Here is a 13,291-nt window from a genome sequence, read left to right on the forward strand (position 1 = left end):
AAAAGTGCCAGTAGGATCAAAGTTTGAGAGTAGTGCTGAGATCTCGATGCCCAAGTTACTTGAAGCAGAAGATTTTGGAGTTGAGTGGTTTGGATGAACTGCTGGTGTCAATATAACAGGTGCAGTTGAAACTGAGAGGGGATGACTGGTGGGGAAATGTCAGCTCTGATACCACTGATGAGATGGGATGGGAGCTAGGGAAGAAGCAAAGGTAAGTGGGGGGTGGTAGAGACAGCTTTGTCTGCCCACTGAGTGAAGAGGGACAGAATAGCTCCCATACCTATTTGCACCTTCAGAAAAGCTCTTATCTGTTCTCAGTCAAATTCCACTACACTTTTGGATGACCTAGAAGATGTATCAGAGTGGGTGGGGTTTCACTTTCGTAAACCTTGAGAGCTCCTACTCCAAAGATTGAGAGCTTGATATATGTGGTTGCGTGGGTTTCCTCCGGGTGCTCCGGTTTCCTCCCACATCCCAAATACATGCTTTAGGTGGATTGGACACTCTAAATTGGCCCTAGGTGTGAGTGTGTGCATGTGTGCACCTTCTGTGTAAGGTTGGGCGCTGGGCTGGCAACTCGACACCGTAAAACTCCACTGCCAATCATGAGCAGACAGTTGATCCATTGTGGAGACCCCTAACTGGGAAAATGCCAAAAGAAGAAGAAGCAGAAGGAGGGGCTGAGGTCCAGCCAGATACAAAAGTGTCATAACCAGAGAAGACATCAAAGTTGGAATCTTAAAAAATTTGGGGGTCAGAGAAGATGATGACAGAGAGTCTGCAGGTCTTTTTCATCTTCTTTTTATCTCAAATTTTCACTAAGTTTGGAATTGCCAGTTACATTTTCTTTTTTTTTCCCCTTTTCCACAGGTTCAGAAGTCTGTCTCCTTGCTCTTTTTGTTTGCTAGGCAGAAGGCTGAATATCCTAAAGTCATGGTCTTTTAATATTAATTTGTGCTTTCTATCCATCAAGGAATACAGCCCAAGGGAAGAGCAAATATCACCGTGAGCATCAAGATGTTTGGGTCCTAATTATATCACACACTGTGGTAGGATTTTGTACCCATATTTCTGGCAGTTTTTAAATCCTGAAGTCTTTTTCATAGTGGTGACAAAGGATGAAAACAGGAAACAACAGTGATGGTAATAAAAGCTATGCCAACAAGAAATAAAATATCTATGTGTGTATATTTTTCCAATTTCTACATGGGGGTCAGGGCATCATATCAACTGTCATCACCTCTCTTGATTCAGAGTCACTCTCCTACCTTCTTCAACAGTCATGAATAGATCCAAAAGCAAATAAACCAGTAAAGTCACAAAAACAGATATGGAGCCGGCAAGCAACTTCTTAAAACCACAACCAAATTTATTAATATTAAAACAAATGAGATATTAGCGATTTCATCCCGATTCTACAACTTACAGAGACTTCATCAGATACAAATTTAAAAAAAACAAGCAAACCATTTAAATGCACATTAAAGTGACATCATGTCCTGAAGCAGTCGGAACTGAATGTTTTAAAGCAACAGTATACAAATAAAATAATATGATACAATACCTTGTCATAAAAGTGTATTAAATTAAAAACTAAACTATTATAACTCAATATTATTGTACCAATATATAGGTTGATACATAAACTAATAATTTTATGAAAACCCATACCTATTGATTAAATTTGTTATTAATGTCTGCCAAGAGCCTTTAATTTTAGCAAACTACTGATAGACAAATTGTCATTCAATCCTGGCCAACACATAGAGTTCAATTTAAGCTGCCACGCAAGTTCCATTTTTTCAAGATAGTATGGCCATGCTCCCCCCCTTGGGCTCCAATTGCCACACAATCCAATGTAATAAATTTAAACTCGTGTTGTGGGAACCCCAATATATGTTTTGTCAGAGTGTTCCCTTCCCAACCATCTCATATGTGCCTGAGATGTTCACCAATTCTATTTTTAAACCATCTCTCAGTCTTGTCCACGTAAAAACATGGGCAAGAATCACAGATGGCACAGTAAACAACTCTCTCCGTTGTACATGAAAACTTTCCTTTTACCCAGATATTCATGCCATTAATCTCCACACAGTTCTCCATTTCCAAAATATTTCTACAGAATTTACACCTCCCACATTTATGCATAAAACCAATACACTGCTCACTTTTCATAATTTCAAACATATTTTTAAGCAGTGTCCCTTCCTATATACACAAATGGGTACTTCACCTAAAATGTCCTTCATCTCCTTGTCATTTCTGATAAATTCCCAATTTTTTATTAAGCTATTCTTGATGTTGTTTTCTTCCCTATTAAATGTGGTCAGGAAACAGTTCTCATAAGACATGGTTGTTGTTGGTGTATTTACTGTAGTTGCATTATTATCAATAGTAACCAAACCTATCTTTGTTACACATGTGTCATCTGACTGTTGTTGCACAGTCCTATCTTTAATGTTCAGGATAGGAGTAAAATACCATGCCTTTCTTTTACTATTAACTTAATTAAAATTTGATATATTAACTCGCATGGGTATCCCCTCTTAAAGAGCATTTGTTTCAGCAAATTACACTCCTCAACATATGTATCCCAAAGAGTTGTCATACAAGCAGCACGGACAAACTGTCCCTTTAGTATTGCCTGTTTTTGTTTAAATGAGTGACAACTACTGAAATGTAAAAAACTATTGGAGAAAGTGCGGTGGATTTTAGCTAAAAACCTGTTCTCAACATCATCCTTCATCAAAAGGACATCCAGATATGCTATATTTGTGTCACTTATAGTGTGTGTAAATTTCAAGAAACTAGTTGTGTTATTGATATATTCTAGGAAGGCATCCAAGTTATTTCTAGATCCATCCCATAATATAAACATATCGTCCAAATAACGCGTATATTTTTTACAAAATTGGAAATATTGAGATATTTTTAAATTATGTTTTTCCCACTCGAGCATGCCAATATTGGCATATAGGCGTCCGCAAGCGGAGCCCATTGCCACATCTTCATTCTGAAGGAAATATTCACCTACAAAAAGGATGAAGTTGTTTCTTAGTATTAAATCCAATATCTGCTCAAACAGCTTTACTCTGTCATGTGTTAAGTTTTTAGAATGTAAATATTCACAAAATCATTGTGAACCAATGTCGTGTGGTATCACAGAGTACAAATTTACTACGTGGATAGTAACTAACAGATAATCTTTACTGTCACTCGTGTCATTGATCTTTCTTAGAAAATCCCACGAATCAATGCAGACACTAGGCTCGTCCCTTACATACTTACTTAACTCCTTATCTAGATATTTTGCTAAAGGGTATATGATAGAGCCTCTGGCGTCCACTACAGGTCTCATTGGTAGTTGATTCACATCCTTGTGTATTTTTGAAACTCCAAAAATACTTGGGGTAATGGGATATTCTATTATAAGATAATGTAGCTCAGTGATGGAAATCAACCCATCTATAAACATATCTTGAATGAGGCCTTTAATTCTCCTATAAGCTCCATTCATTTCATTAAGAGAACTCCTCATATATGTATCAGTATTCAAAATTTCAAACAACTTATTATTATAATCCACTTTGTTCATAATTACTACTCCTCCACCCTTGTCTGGTTTCATTGTTCTCACTACCTTGTTATGAAGTAGGAACTCGAGCTCGAAATTTTCTTTGGAATTAAAGTAATGGACTTAAAACAATACATCAGGAAACTAAATTTAAATGTAATGTTTAATAAACTTGAACTAGTCAGGGACTCTGTCAAAATTTCATGTACATATAATCCACCACTACACCCCACCTTGTCGTTATATGAAAGAGTATGTGAACTCGATTTACGTGAATTACACAAAAAAGTTAATGTTGCTAAAATGCACAGAACACATATGAATTTAAATTTGAATTTGAAATGTTATTATAACTTCTTATCCAACTGTTTAACAAATGAACCACTATTTCCCGCCATTACATTTTTATGAAGTGCTCAACTAGCGTTTAAACTAAATAGAAAATTACAAAGTGAAAGAACCTTTCAATATGCCAGTCAGAGGATGAAATGCTTTGGACTAGTGGCCATTTTTCTATAAGAACTCAAGAAGCATCCCTACAAAAATAACAGCTCAAAAACAAAGCAATGGTCACCTTCTACTCAAGATTTATTAAGTCTCTGGATATTTTTTGTGCAAAACAGTTTTCAACAAACAGACTGCTGGGAGAGGTACTTAATGCACAGAGAAAGCAAACAACAAAATGGACTGAACAATCCAGGGGATAATAAGTGGTGAACACCCCGATTTACTGCTAGGAAAACAGTTGATGTAGAGCACTACAGTTGTGCAAATCTATACATATTCAGTGTTTGGAAGGTCTGTAAATCTAAAAAATTAACAAGTAATATCCGTGGTATCCCCGAAGTCTCAAAACAACCCACTAAACAGGTATAGTGGGTCCAAAAACAAAACAGTGCAAGAAACTTCTCTGTGTGAAAGATATTCAGTCCCTATAGCTCTAGTTAATCACTGTATATTAATCAGATCAGACAATAGTAGTAGAAGTAGTGAATTAAACTTGTCTTAAATAAAAAAAAAAAAAAATATATATATATATATATATATATATATATATATATATATATATATAATTGTACAGAATTACTAAGTAATCGAAAGTAATCCAAGCAAGGCAGGCAGAATTACCACAAAGCCATTTACAGAATTTTTGCTCATTTCAGTTGCTTATAAGCCCTCACTCCAGAAAGCTACTGTGCCTACTTTAGTGGATTTACTTCACTGTTAATGTTTAGGGGATTCTGACAGAAAGTGGCATAGCAGATTTTACTAATTATGCAGCACGTTCAATGGCTGACTGGCTTTTGTAGGTTCTAGCTCACTAATCTGGGGCATTCACAATGTATGTGAAGAGCTCAAATACCCAGATGTGTACAGAACCAAAAACTGGCACCAAGATAATTTAGACAAACATTTAGAAAACCATTATTTTTGACATTTTTATATTTGTCACCATTGTTTGATGAGCACCATTGAGGTACCCTGAAACCAATATACTTTAATGTTTTTATCTGTGACATCTCAGACAGGACAAAGAAAAGATGCAACTGTACATAGCTGGCAAGGAAAATATTTAAAAAAAAATTACACAAACTATACCAAATGAAAATGGGTTTGGTCAGAGTAAAGGCATGACCTTGGCTGTACCTGGTAGAATTTATTACTAAAAGCTGCATATTAGAGTGTATGATTTTACAGCCTTCATGTATGCATGCAATCACTTTGCAGAAGTCCATTATTTTTTCTTTGCTGCCTGTTTTACCCTTAGAAAGACACAGTCAGTTCCTATCAATCTTAACGTGATTACCAACAAGAACAAAACATAATAAATAAATACTAAAATAAAACCTTACTAGATGATATCAGTCAGAAAATACATATTATTATTTTTAATTACCTAAGCTCCAGATAGAAGACAAACAAAACTACAGTATACAGGAACATGTACTACATTTAAACAGAAGTACTGTACATTGAGTACCTTGTGCAACTCCAAATACTTCATTATAAGATTATATACATAAACTGAGCCCTGTAAGTACATAGAATGGTTAAAACAATTGCATTGAATCCTCACTAGAAAATGATAAGAGAAAATGAAGACTGGATGTAACTGAGACCTAAACAGAATCAATATGTTTTACCAAAAGACTTCTTCAGATGAAGATTAGCTTTGTAATAGAAGGGGATTTTGTACATAATTTTTGACTGCCAACCATTCAAGTTCTAGCTGTTGAATCTATTTACATATATTGACCTTACTGAAAGCCAGCTTATGAGCCTACCACCTTTCCCTTTGTGATTATCAATAACTACTAATTTAGAATATGCATCCCTGTGTGGTGGGAAGACTGTATTTGTCATGTGTACATGCATGCCAAAACACACACTTTGAGATCACACTCACAGATTAAGGGGGGACAGTTCCACTTTGTCCATGGCAGTACTCTAAATTTGCTCTGATTGGTTCTCAATTATGGCAACACTCAGCAAAAATAAATTATCGTCCTCTTGTTGAGTTGCGTCTTGACAGAAATGGAGTACTCTCAGAGAAAGTCATAGATTATGACAATGGTAGAAGTGATATTAGAACATAAGTCTCACTTGCAACATGGTACTTCCTGTGATGAACAACAACAAAAAGCATAGAATCAAATAGGTATAAGGGAAATCCACATAAAAAACAGTGGTATTGCAAAGAATCGCACAGTCAAAATACCTCCAATATTAGCATGGCGATATCATTAACACAGCTCTGTAATGCTCATCTATCATGCTCACAGACCTGTATGTTGCATTTTTGGCACTTCTGCCCTTCCTTGCAATTTCAATATGTTGGGTATAGATTAACAGAAATAAAATTAGTAAGAATTGACTTACTAGACCTCTGCAACAGGAGCAGAGTTCTTGTGCTTCTTTCTTGTATTTGAAATTAAGCCTTCTATTCATGTTTTATTCCACTTCAGGATTACAGGAAGATAGACCTATCTAATTAATAGAGAAAAAGCAAGAACTATTTACAGACTGGATGCCAGTCCTCCATAAGAGACACCAATATACAAAAACACAGACACAAATACACATACAAATGCACATCTAAGGTCAAGTTGGATTCAGTAGTACACCTGCCAACATATCTTTATAAATGTGGGAGCAAACTAGAGATGGTTGGAAAATGTTAAGTGAATATGAAGGAAACATGCACTCTCCATGCAAAAAGCACCCTATCCAAGAATCAAATAGGGGAGACAAACTCTGTGGTGCAGCAATGCTAACCACTTGGCCACCTGGCAACTTGTTTTTTTCTAAATTCCTCCAACAAATTCTTTAATATTTAAGGAGTGTGCATACTTTGATTTTGTAATTCTTCAGACTAAAGCTTTTTTGTCATTGCTCATATTTTCACATCGGTTCCTACACTTCTATACTCTTTTGCTTCTATGTAATTATGTATTTATTGATTGCTTCATTAATTGAATCACTGATTGATTTTAACTGAAATTGCACCATAGACTGCTATGTATACAGAGTGGTTGCACTCAGTGGAAGCAAAGACAGTTCTGCAAGAAGCCAGACATATGGTTGAAAAAAGTTAATGGACAGATCAGAAACAGTATCTTTATCTAACAAAACCCTTAAAACCTTTTGCTTATGTGCTCTTATTTAGCTTAATTCCTTTGTAAATGGGTATTCTAAGTAGCAAAAAACAACTGACTTGATGGTCCAAGCGATACATATCTGCTGATGAAATCTGTGTAGCATGAGTCCATGTTACTGAAATAATATTCCCTTATTTGTTGTGCACCTTTATCTGCAGTGTGTCAGTTTTACTTTTTTATAATAATTTCAATAACTACCTTCTTAAGCATACTATCATTAAAGTTCATATGAAGTACAATATTGTGCTACAACTATTCAATAAATATGTAACTCCAGTTTATTAGGATGAACTCCATTAAAAGGCACATTTTTAATATAAGACATATATGAAATGACAAAAGGCATGCTTGCTTCAAAGACTGATGACTTAATACTGTAACCATCACAAATGACTTCATAAAATCCAGCTGCTCTTAGCTGTACAATTTTCCTTTAAGATTTCTTTTAAAAGCATTAATGCCAATCCCTCTGTTATACAAATCACAACATCGGCTGGCTTTAGGTGATGTTATTTTGAAATGACTAGCTTCTTTATCCTTATCAGGCAAGCGTGGAAGCTCCATCAATGTATCAGAACTTATTCAGGTGTCACCACTGTTGACAGGATAATCTTATATATTTCGATAACATCGCCTTTTAATGTCAGTTGAATCGGGGTTGTCTGTATATGGTTAGCCTACAGGGACAAAAATGAGAATATGTTATCTTTAATGATAAATACTAACAGATGTGAATAAGAAGTTATGTACCTACCATAACGTTCCATGTTAGTTGTCTTCTTCTCGCCTTCTTTCTTGCTGGATGGGTTCGGAGCCGATCCTCAGCTCCGACTCGGCCTTTACTAAAGCTCGAGAGATATTTTTACCGGCTCGAGGCTACCCTATATCCCACAATGCTAGATGCCAACTACCCAGATCTCGTTTGGAAGCTAACACCATAGACATAATGTCCCACAACAAAAGAAGAAAAATATACATATATAAAAATATATGTATAAATAGATATATATATACCTATCTATAGAGTTACCAAGAAGAAGCAACTAGGTAAGTTCATACCTGAGTGAGAAAAAACAGGGTCTCAAAAGATATTCTCGGTCTGTTCAGGCTAGGGGGATGGAGGGTGGGACGCAAGAAAGAAGGCGAGAAGAAGACAACTAACATGGAACGTTATGGTAGGTACATAACTTCTTAATGTTAAGTTGTCAATCTCGCCTTCATTCTTGCTGGATGGGACTGCGTCCCTAGCACCTTAGCCCTGGGTGGCTCATAGGAACAGACTTTTAAGCACAGTGGAACCAAAAACAGCTCAACCTCTGGAGGCCATGTCTAGCTTGTAATGAGAAATAAAGGTATGAGGAGAGGCCCATGAGGCTGCCGCACAAATGGAATCCAATGGCAATCTTGCCTGAAAAGCTGCTGAAGAAGCTAATGCTCTAGTAGAATGTGCCCTAGGTTTTGTAGGGAGCTCTTTATGTCTCAATTCGTAGATCAACGTAATGACAGAGGCCAAACACCTGGACAAAGTTACTTTGGAAACTGGCAGTCCTTGTTTCCCTTCCGCATATGACAGGAAGAGTTGGTCAGACTTTCTTACTTGCTTAGTTCTGTCCAGATAAAAACGAAGCTGACGGTGAACATCTAAAAAATGCAGCTTCTGTTCCGCTCTGTTGGTATAATTTGGGAAGAAAACTGGAAGATCGATGGTCTGATTTAAATTTGTCTCAGAAGATATTTTGGGTAAAAAAGAAGGATTAGTTCTAAGGGACACTCTGTCCTTGTGAAAAACAAGATAAGGAGGGCAGATACATAGGGCTGGAAGTTCTGAGACCCTTCTCGCTGAAGTGATAGCCACTAAGAAGAGGGTTTTCCATGAGAGTAACTTCCAAGAACAGGAAGCCGCAGGCTCAAAAGGAGGGAGAATCAAGGAAGTTAATACCAAGTTCAAATCCCATGGTGGGGGGGGGATCTTTAACCAGGGGCCTGAGTAAAAAGGTACCCTTGAGAAAGGCTTTACAAAGCTTGTGTGACATGATGCTGGTCTCTGACAAACCAACATGGAAATTCGCAATAGCCGCCAATTGTACTCTGATGGTGGCCGAGGAAGAACCCATCTGAAAAAGTTCTGCCAAAAAGTCAAGAACTGTTTGGACGGGGGCTGTGAAAGGGTCTACATTTCTAGCCTCTGCCCAGAAAGAAAAACGTTTCCATTTGCTAGCATAAGTCTTCCTGGTAGTAGATTTATGGGAAGCAAGGATGATGTCACGCACTGAATGAGAAATAAAGGAAAGCCTATCTAGGGTTGGAAGTGAAGCAACCAAGCTGTGAGGTTGAGAGACTGAAGGGACTGGTGTAGCTCGCCCGATTGATGGGTCAAAAGATATGGCGCTGGGTCCAGATGCCAGGGCTGCTCCAATAGGTGACAATGCAGGAAAGGAAACCAGATTTGTCGAGGCCAGTAAGGGGCAATGAGGATCATTCTGGATCTCAATGCGGTTGCTTTCTGAATCAATTGGGTGATTAAGGGAAAGGGGGGGAATGCGTACAGAAGACCCCGGGGCCAATCGTTGACTAGAGCGTCTCTGGGAGGGTGGCCAGGAAGAGGGAAGAGAGTGAAGAAGTCGTGGCACTTGCTGTTTTGAGGGGTTGCGAAAAAGTCGCAGCAAGGTCGACCCCATCTTCGGAAGATTTTTTCCACTACTGTCTGATTGAGAGATCACTCATGGGGCATGAGAATGGCTCTGCTCAGCCTGTCCGCTATGACGTTGGACTTCCCAGGGATATGCATTGCTATCAGAAACCGTTGAGAGGAGATCGCCCACTGCCAAAGTCTGAGTGCTTCTCGACATAAGGGATAGGACTTGGTTCCGCCCTACTTGTTGATGTACCACACTACAGGCATATTGTCTGTCTGAATTGCAATAGTCCCGGTGGGTAGAGAGTCGTGAAGGGCTTGCAACGCTAAAAGTACTGCTCTCATCTCCAAGACATTCATATGCAGGTGGCATTCTAATGGTTGCCATGTGCCCTGGACTGTCCTGCCCTGAAAATGCCCCCCCACCCGATCAGGGAGGCATCCGTTGTCACCGTAGCAACTGGAGGAGGAAGAACAAAGGGTCTGCCCTGAAGCACCTGAGGGGAGACCATCCACCAAGAAAGGTGTCTTTTGCATGATTGGGTGATTAAAATGTTGTGTGACATTGGAAGATGTTGAAAGGACCACTGGGAAAACAGCATCCACTGAAGGATCTGCATATGGAAGCGAGCTAGTGGGAGTAACGTGATAGTTGCTGCCATGAGACCTAGGGTTTTCAGCACAAATCTGGCCTGGATTTTGTGGCACTGAAGAAGGACCTGAACATGTCCGCGAATGTCTGATACTCTCTGTGTGGGTAGTTTTGCCGACTGCTCGACTGTGTTTAATGTGGCGCCTATGAAAGTAATAGACTGACAAGGCGACAAGGCAGACTTTTCGATATTTATGGAGATACCTAGTTCGCTGCAAGTTTGTATGGTATAATCTCTGTATTGGAGTAGCTGACGCCTGGTGGTGGCGGTAAGGAGCCATTCATCTAAATATGGAAGCACCTGGAATCCTCGCCATCTCAGGTGAGCCGTAACCACTGCCATGCATTTGGTGAACACCCAGGGGGCTCTGGTGAGACCAAAGGGCAGGGCTCTGAACTGGTAGTGACTGGCTCCCAGCTGGAAGCAGAGAAACCTCCTGGAGCACCTGTGCATCTTGATGTGGTAGTACGCGTCCTGAAGATCTATTGAGCACATCCAATTGTCCTGACCCAAAAAGGGTAGAATGGACTGTAGCGTGACCATCTGGAATTTTGTTCTTTGAACAGACTTGTTCAGCCTGCTGAGATCCAGAATAGGTCTCCAGTCCCCTGTCTTTTTTGGTACTAAAAAGAACTTGGAGTAGATTCCGGATCCTAACTGGTCTGCTGGGACTGTCTGGATGGCTCTTTTTCTTAGCAGTTTTGAAATTTCTAATACTGCTTGTTGCCTTAGACGGGGTGGAACGTCTGGAAGGGGCCGTTTTGGCTGTACAGGGGTGTGGATAAAGGGAATTTTGTAACCCTCGGATATGATAGACTGTACCCATTTGTCTTGCGTTAGGGAATGCCAGGCTTCTGGGTACAGTGATAACCTTCCCCCGACTGCCTCCGAAGGCGGACAGTCGGGCACCTCCTCAGGGATGCTGAAAGGGTTTCTCAGAGACAGATTCCCTGGTACCCTGATTTTGCGGACCCCCTCTGCCTCTCAGGCGGCATCTTTTATTGTTCCCTCCCCTGCCTCTGGAGGGACACTCACCTCGTGCGTCAGGCGCGACTCCCTGTGGTTTACGGAACCACATTTTCCCACTCTTCTGACCTTTAGGGTATGGCCTAGAAGGGGTGGAAAAACGGACTCCCATGGCAGAGAGAGTCTTGCCTTCTTGTTCGCACCTGTTCAAAGTATCCTTCACCTGAGGTCCAAATAAAGCCGAACCATCAAAGGGGCCTTGAAGGGGTCAGCGAAGTTACAAAGCCGCATCTAGGCATGTCTTCTTAAGGCAGCGCCTGTGCCTGTGGCCCTACTTGCCCCATCGGCCGCATAGGAAATAAGCCGCATGGAGGAGTTAACAATCGAGTTCAGGGTTGCCAGCTGGGAGTTGATCTTGTCCTGAGACCTTGCAGCTGATGGATCCTGTAAGGTTCACCCAGTTCTTTGAGCAGGTCTCTTTTGAAGGCGGGTGAAATGACACAAATAATTCAGCGACCGCATGGAAAAGGTCACTGAAGAAAACATCCGCTTACCATACCTGTCCATAGTCCTAGATTCTTTATTAGGAGGGTTGACAGGTATTGAAGGATCAGCCAACTCCCTCTTAGTGGCCGCCGCCACCACCATGGCATCAAAGGGGACGCCCTTGGTCAGAAACTGCTTGTCGGAAGGGGCTGTAATAAATTTTGTCGGCCTCCAGGGGGTTGGTTCCATAGTGTCAGGGGCCATCCACACCTTTTGAGCCACCACATCCATGAGAGGGTCGAAAGGCGGAGACACCCAGGAGGTGAAAGGGCGAGAACCAAACGCATCTAGGTAAACCGACTCGTCCTCGGAAGGATTGAGGGCAGACCAGTTCCCCCTCTGCTTAAGGATCTCCAGGATGTCAGAAAAGGAGACATCCTCAGAGGGGGACCTTGGGGACCCTTCTGACTCATCCAAGTCGGTGTCAGACGTGACTGACTCAGGGGAGTCCACATGCTTCCTCTTGCATTTTCTCTTCCGAGGAGGCTCCCCTGAAGGATCAGGGGAGGCCTCGGAAGAGGAGGATACACACAATGGGGCTACCTGTAGCATCGGTTATCCACGCTCGGGATCGGGAGGGTGGATAGAGACCGAAGCAGGCACCATAGAGGGAGGAGCTGAAGGAGCCAACCGTGGAGCAGGCACAGGGGCCAGCACACTCCTCATGACCTCAAAGGTGCCCCTATCAGGCAGGGAAGAGGGTCCCCGCTCCGAAGAGGCAAGGACCCCTCCCGGCACCGAGAGGGACGGCTCCGAGGCCGAAGTCGGGGCTGAACTCACCTGCGCCGAGGCTCCGAGAGGGAGAACGGGGTCAGACAAGGGTCCGATGCCACTCGCCCCCTCGGAGCCGACGAGGGAGTCCCGGCGCCCGGATCCCTCTAAGGATGGAACCAAGGAAGAGATCTGAGCCGATGAGGGAGCTGAAACGTGTGGTATCGGCTCCGACATTCCGATGGTCCCGACCCCTATGATCTCCGGCTCCGAGCTCAGAGGAAGAGTCGGAGGAGGAATCGAAGAGGAAGTAGGGATAGCCACTGTCTGATGAGAAGGGCTATGCAACATTTGGGTCAGCGCCTGCGACTTAAGGAGTCTGCTAACCACCCTCTCAAGGTCATGATCCGACAGCCTGGAAGACTGAGAGGAATGGGACCTATGGCTCCGCTCCAATAACAAGGGAGACCTCGGAGCCGAGTGGACCGACTCTACGGAAGGAGCCCTGGAGTGCTTTTGGCTAGAAGACGGCTCCGACAGTAGGGTC

The 13,291-nt window shown here is 41.4% G+C and overlaps 1 protein-coding gene across 2 annotated transcripts in view; it reads right to left on the reverse strand.

The window, feature by feature from the left end:
- Window positions 1–7,488: 7,488 nt before the first annotated feature.
- CFAP74 (cilia and flagella associated protein 74) overlaps window positions 7,489–13,291 on the reverse strand; it is a 3,161,205-nt gene continuing 3,155,402 nt past the window's right edge. The window contains exon 38 of one of the 2 annotated variants that reach the window (XM_044062943.1): window positions 7,489–7,910. In XM_044062943.1, coding sequence (XP_043918878.1) covers window positions 7,812–7,910 — 99 coding nt within the window. In that variant the 3' untranslated portion in view covers window positions 7,489–7,811. The remainder of the gene's footprint in view (window positions 7,911–13,291) is intronic. The other variant, XM_044062944.1, reaches the window with a different exon arrangement.

The sequence above is a fragment of the Protopterus annectens genome, chromosome 2.part1 (assembly GCF_019279795.1).
Source record: "Protopterus annectens isolate FY-2018-M chromosome 2.part1, PAN1.0, whole genome shotgun sequence".
Classification (NCBI taxonomy): Eukaryota; Metazoa; Chordata; order Ceratodontiformes; family Protopteridae; genus Protopterus; species Protopterus annectens.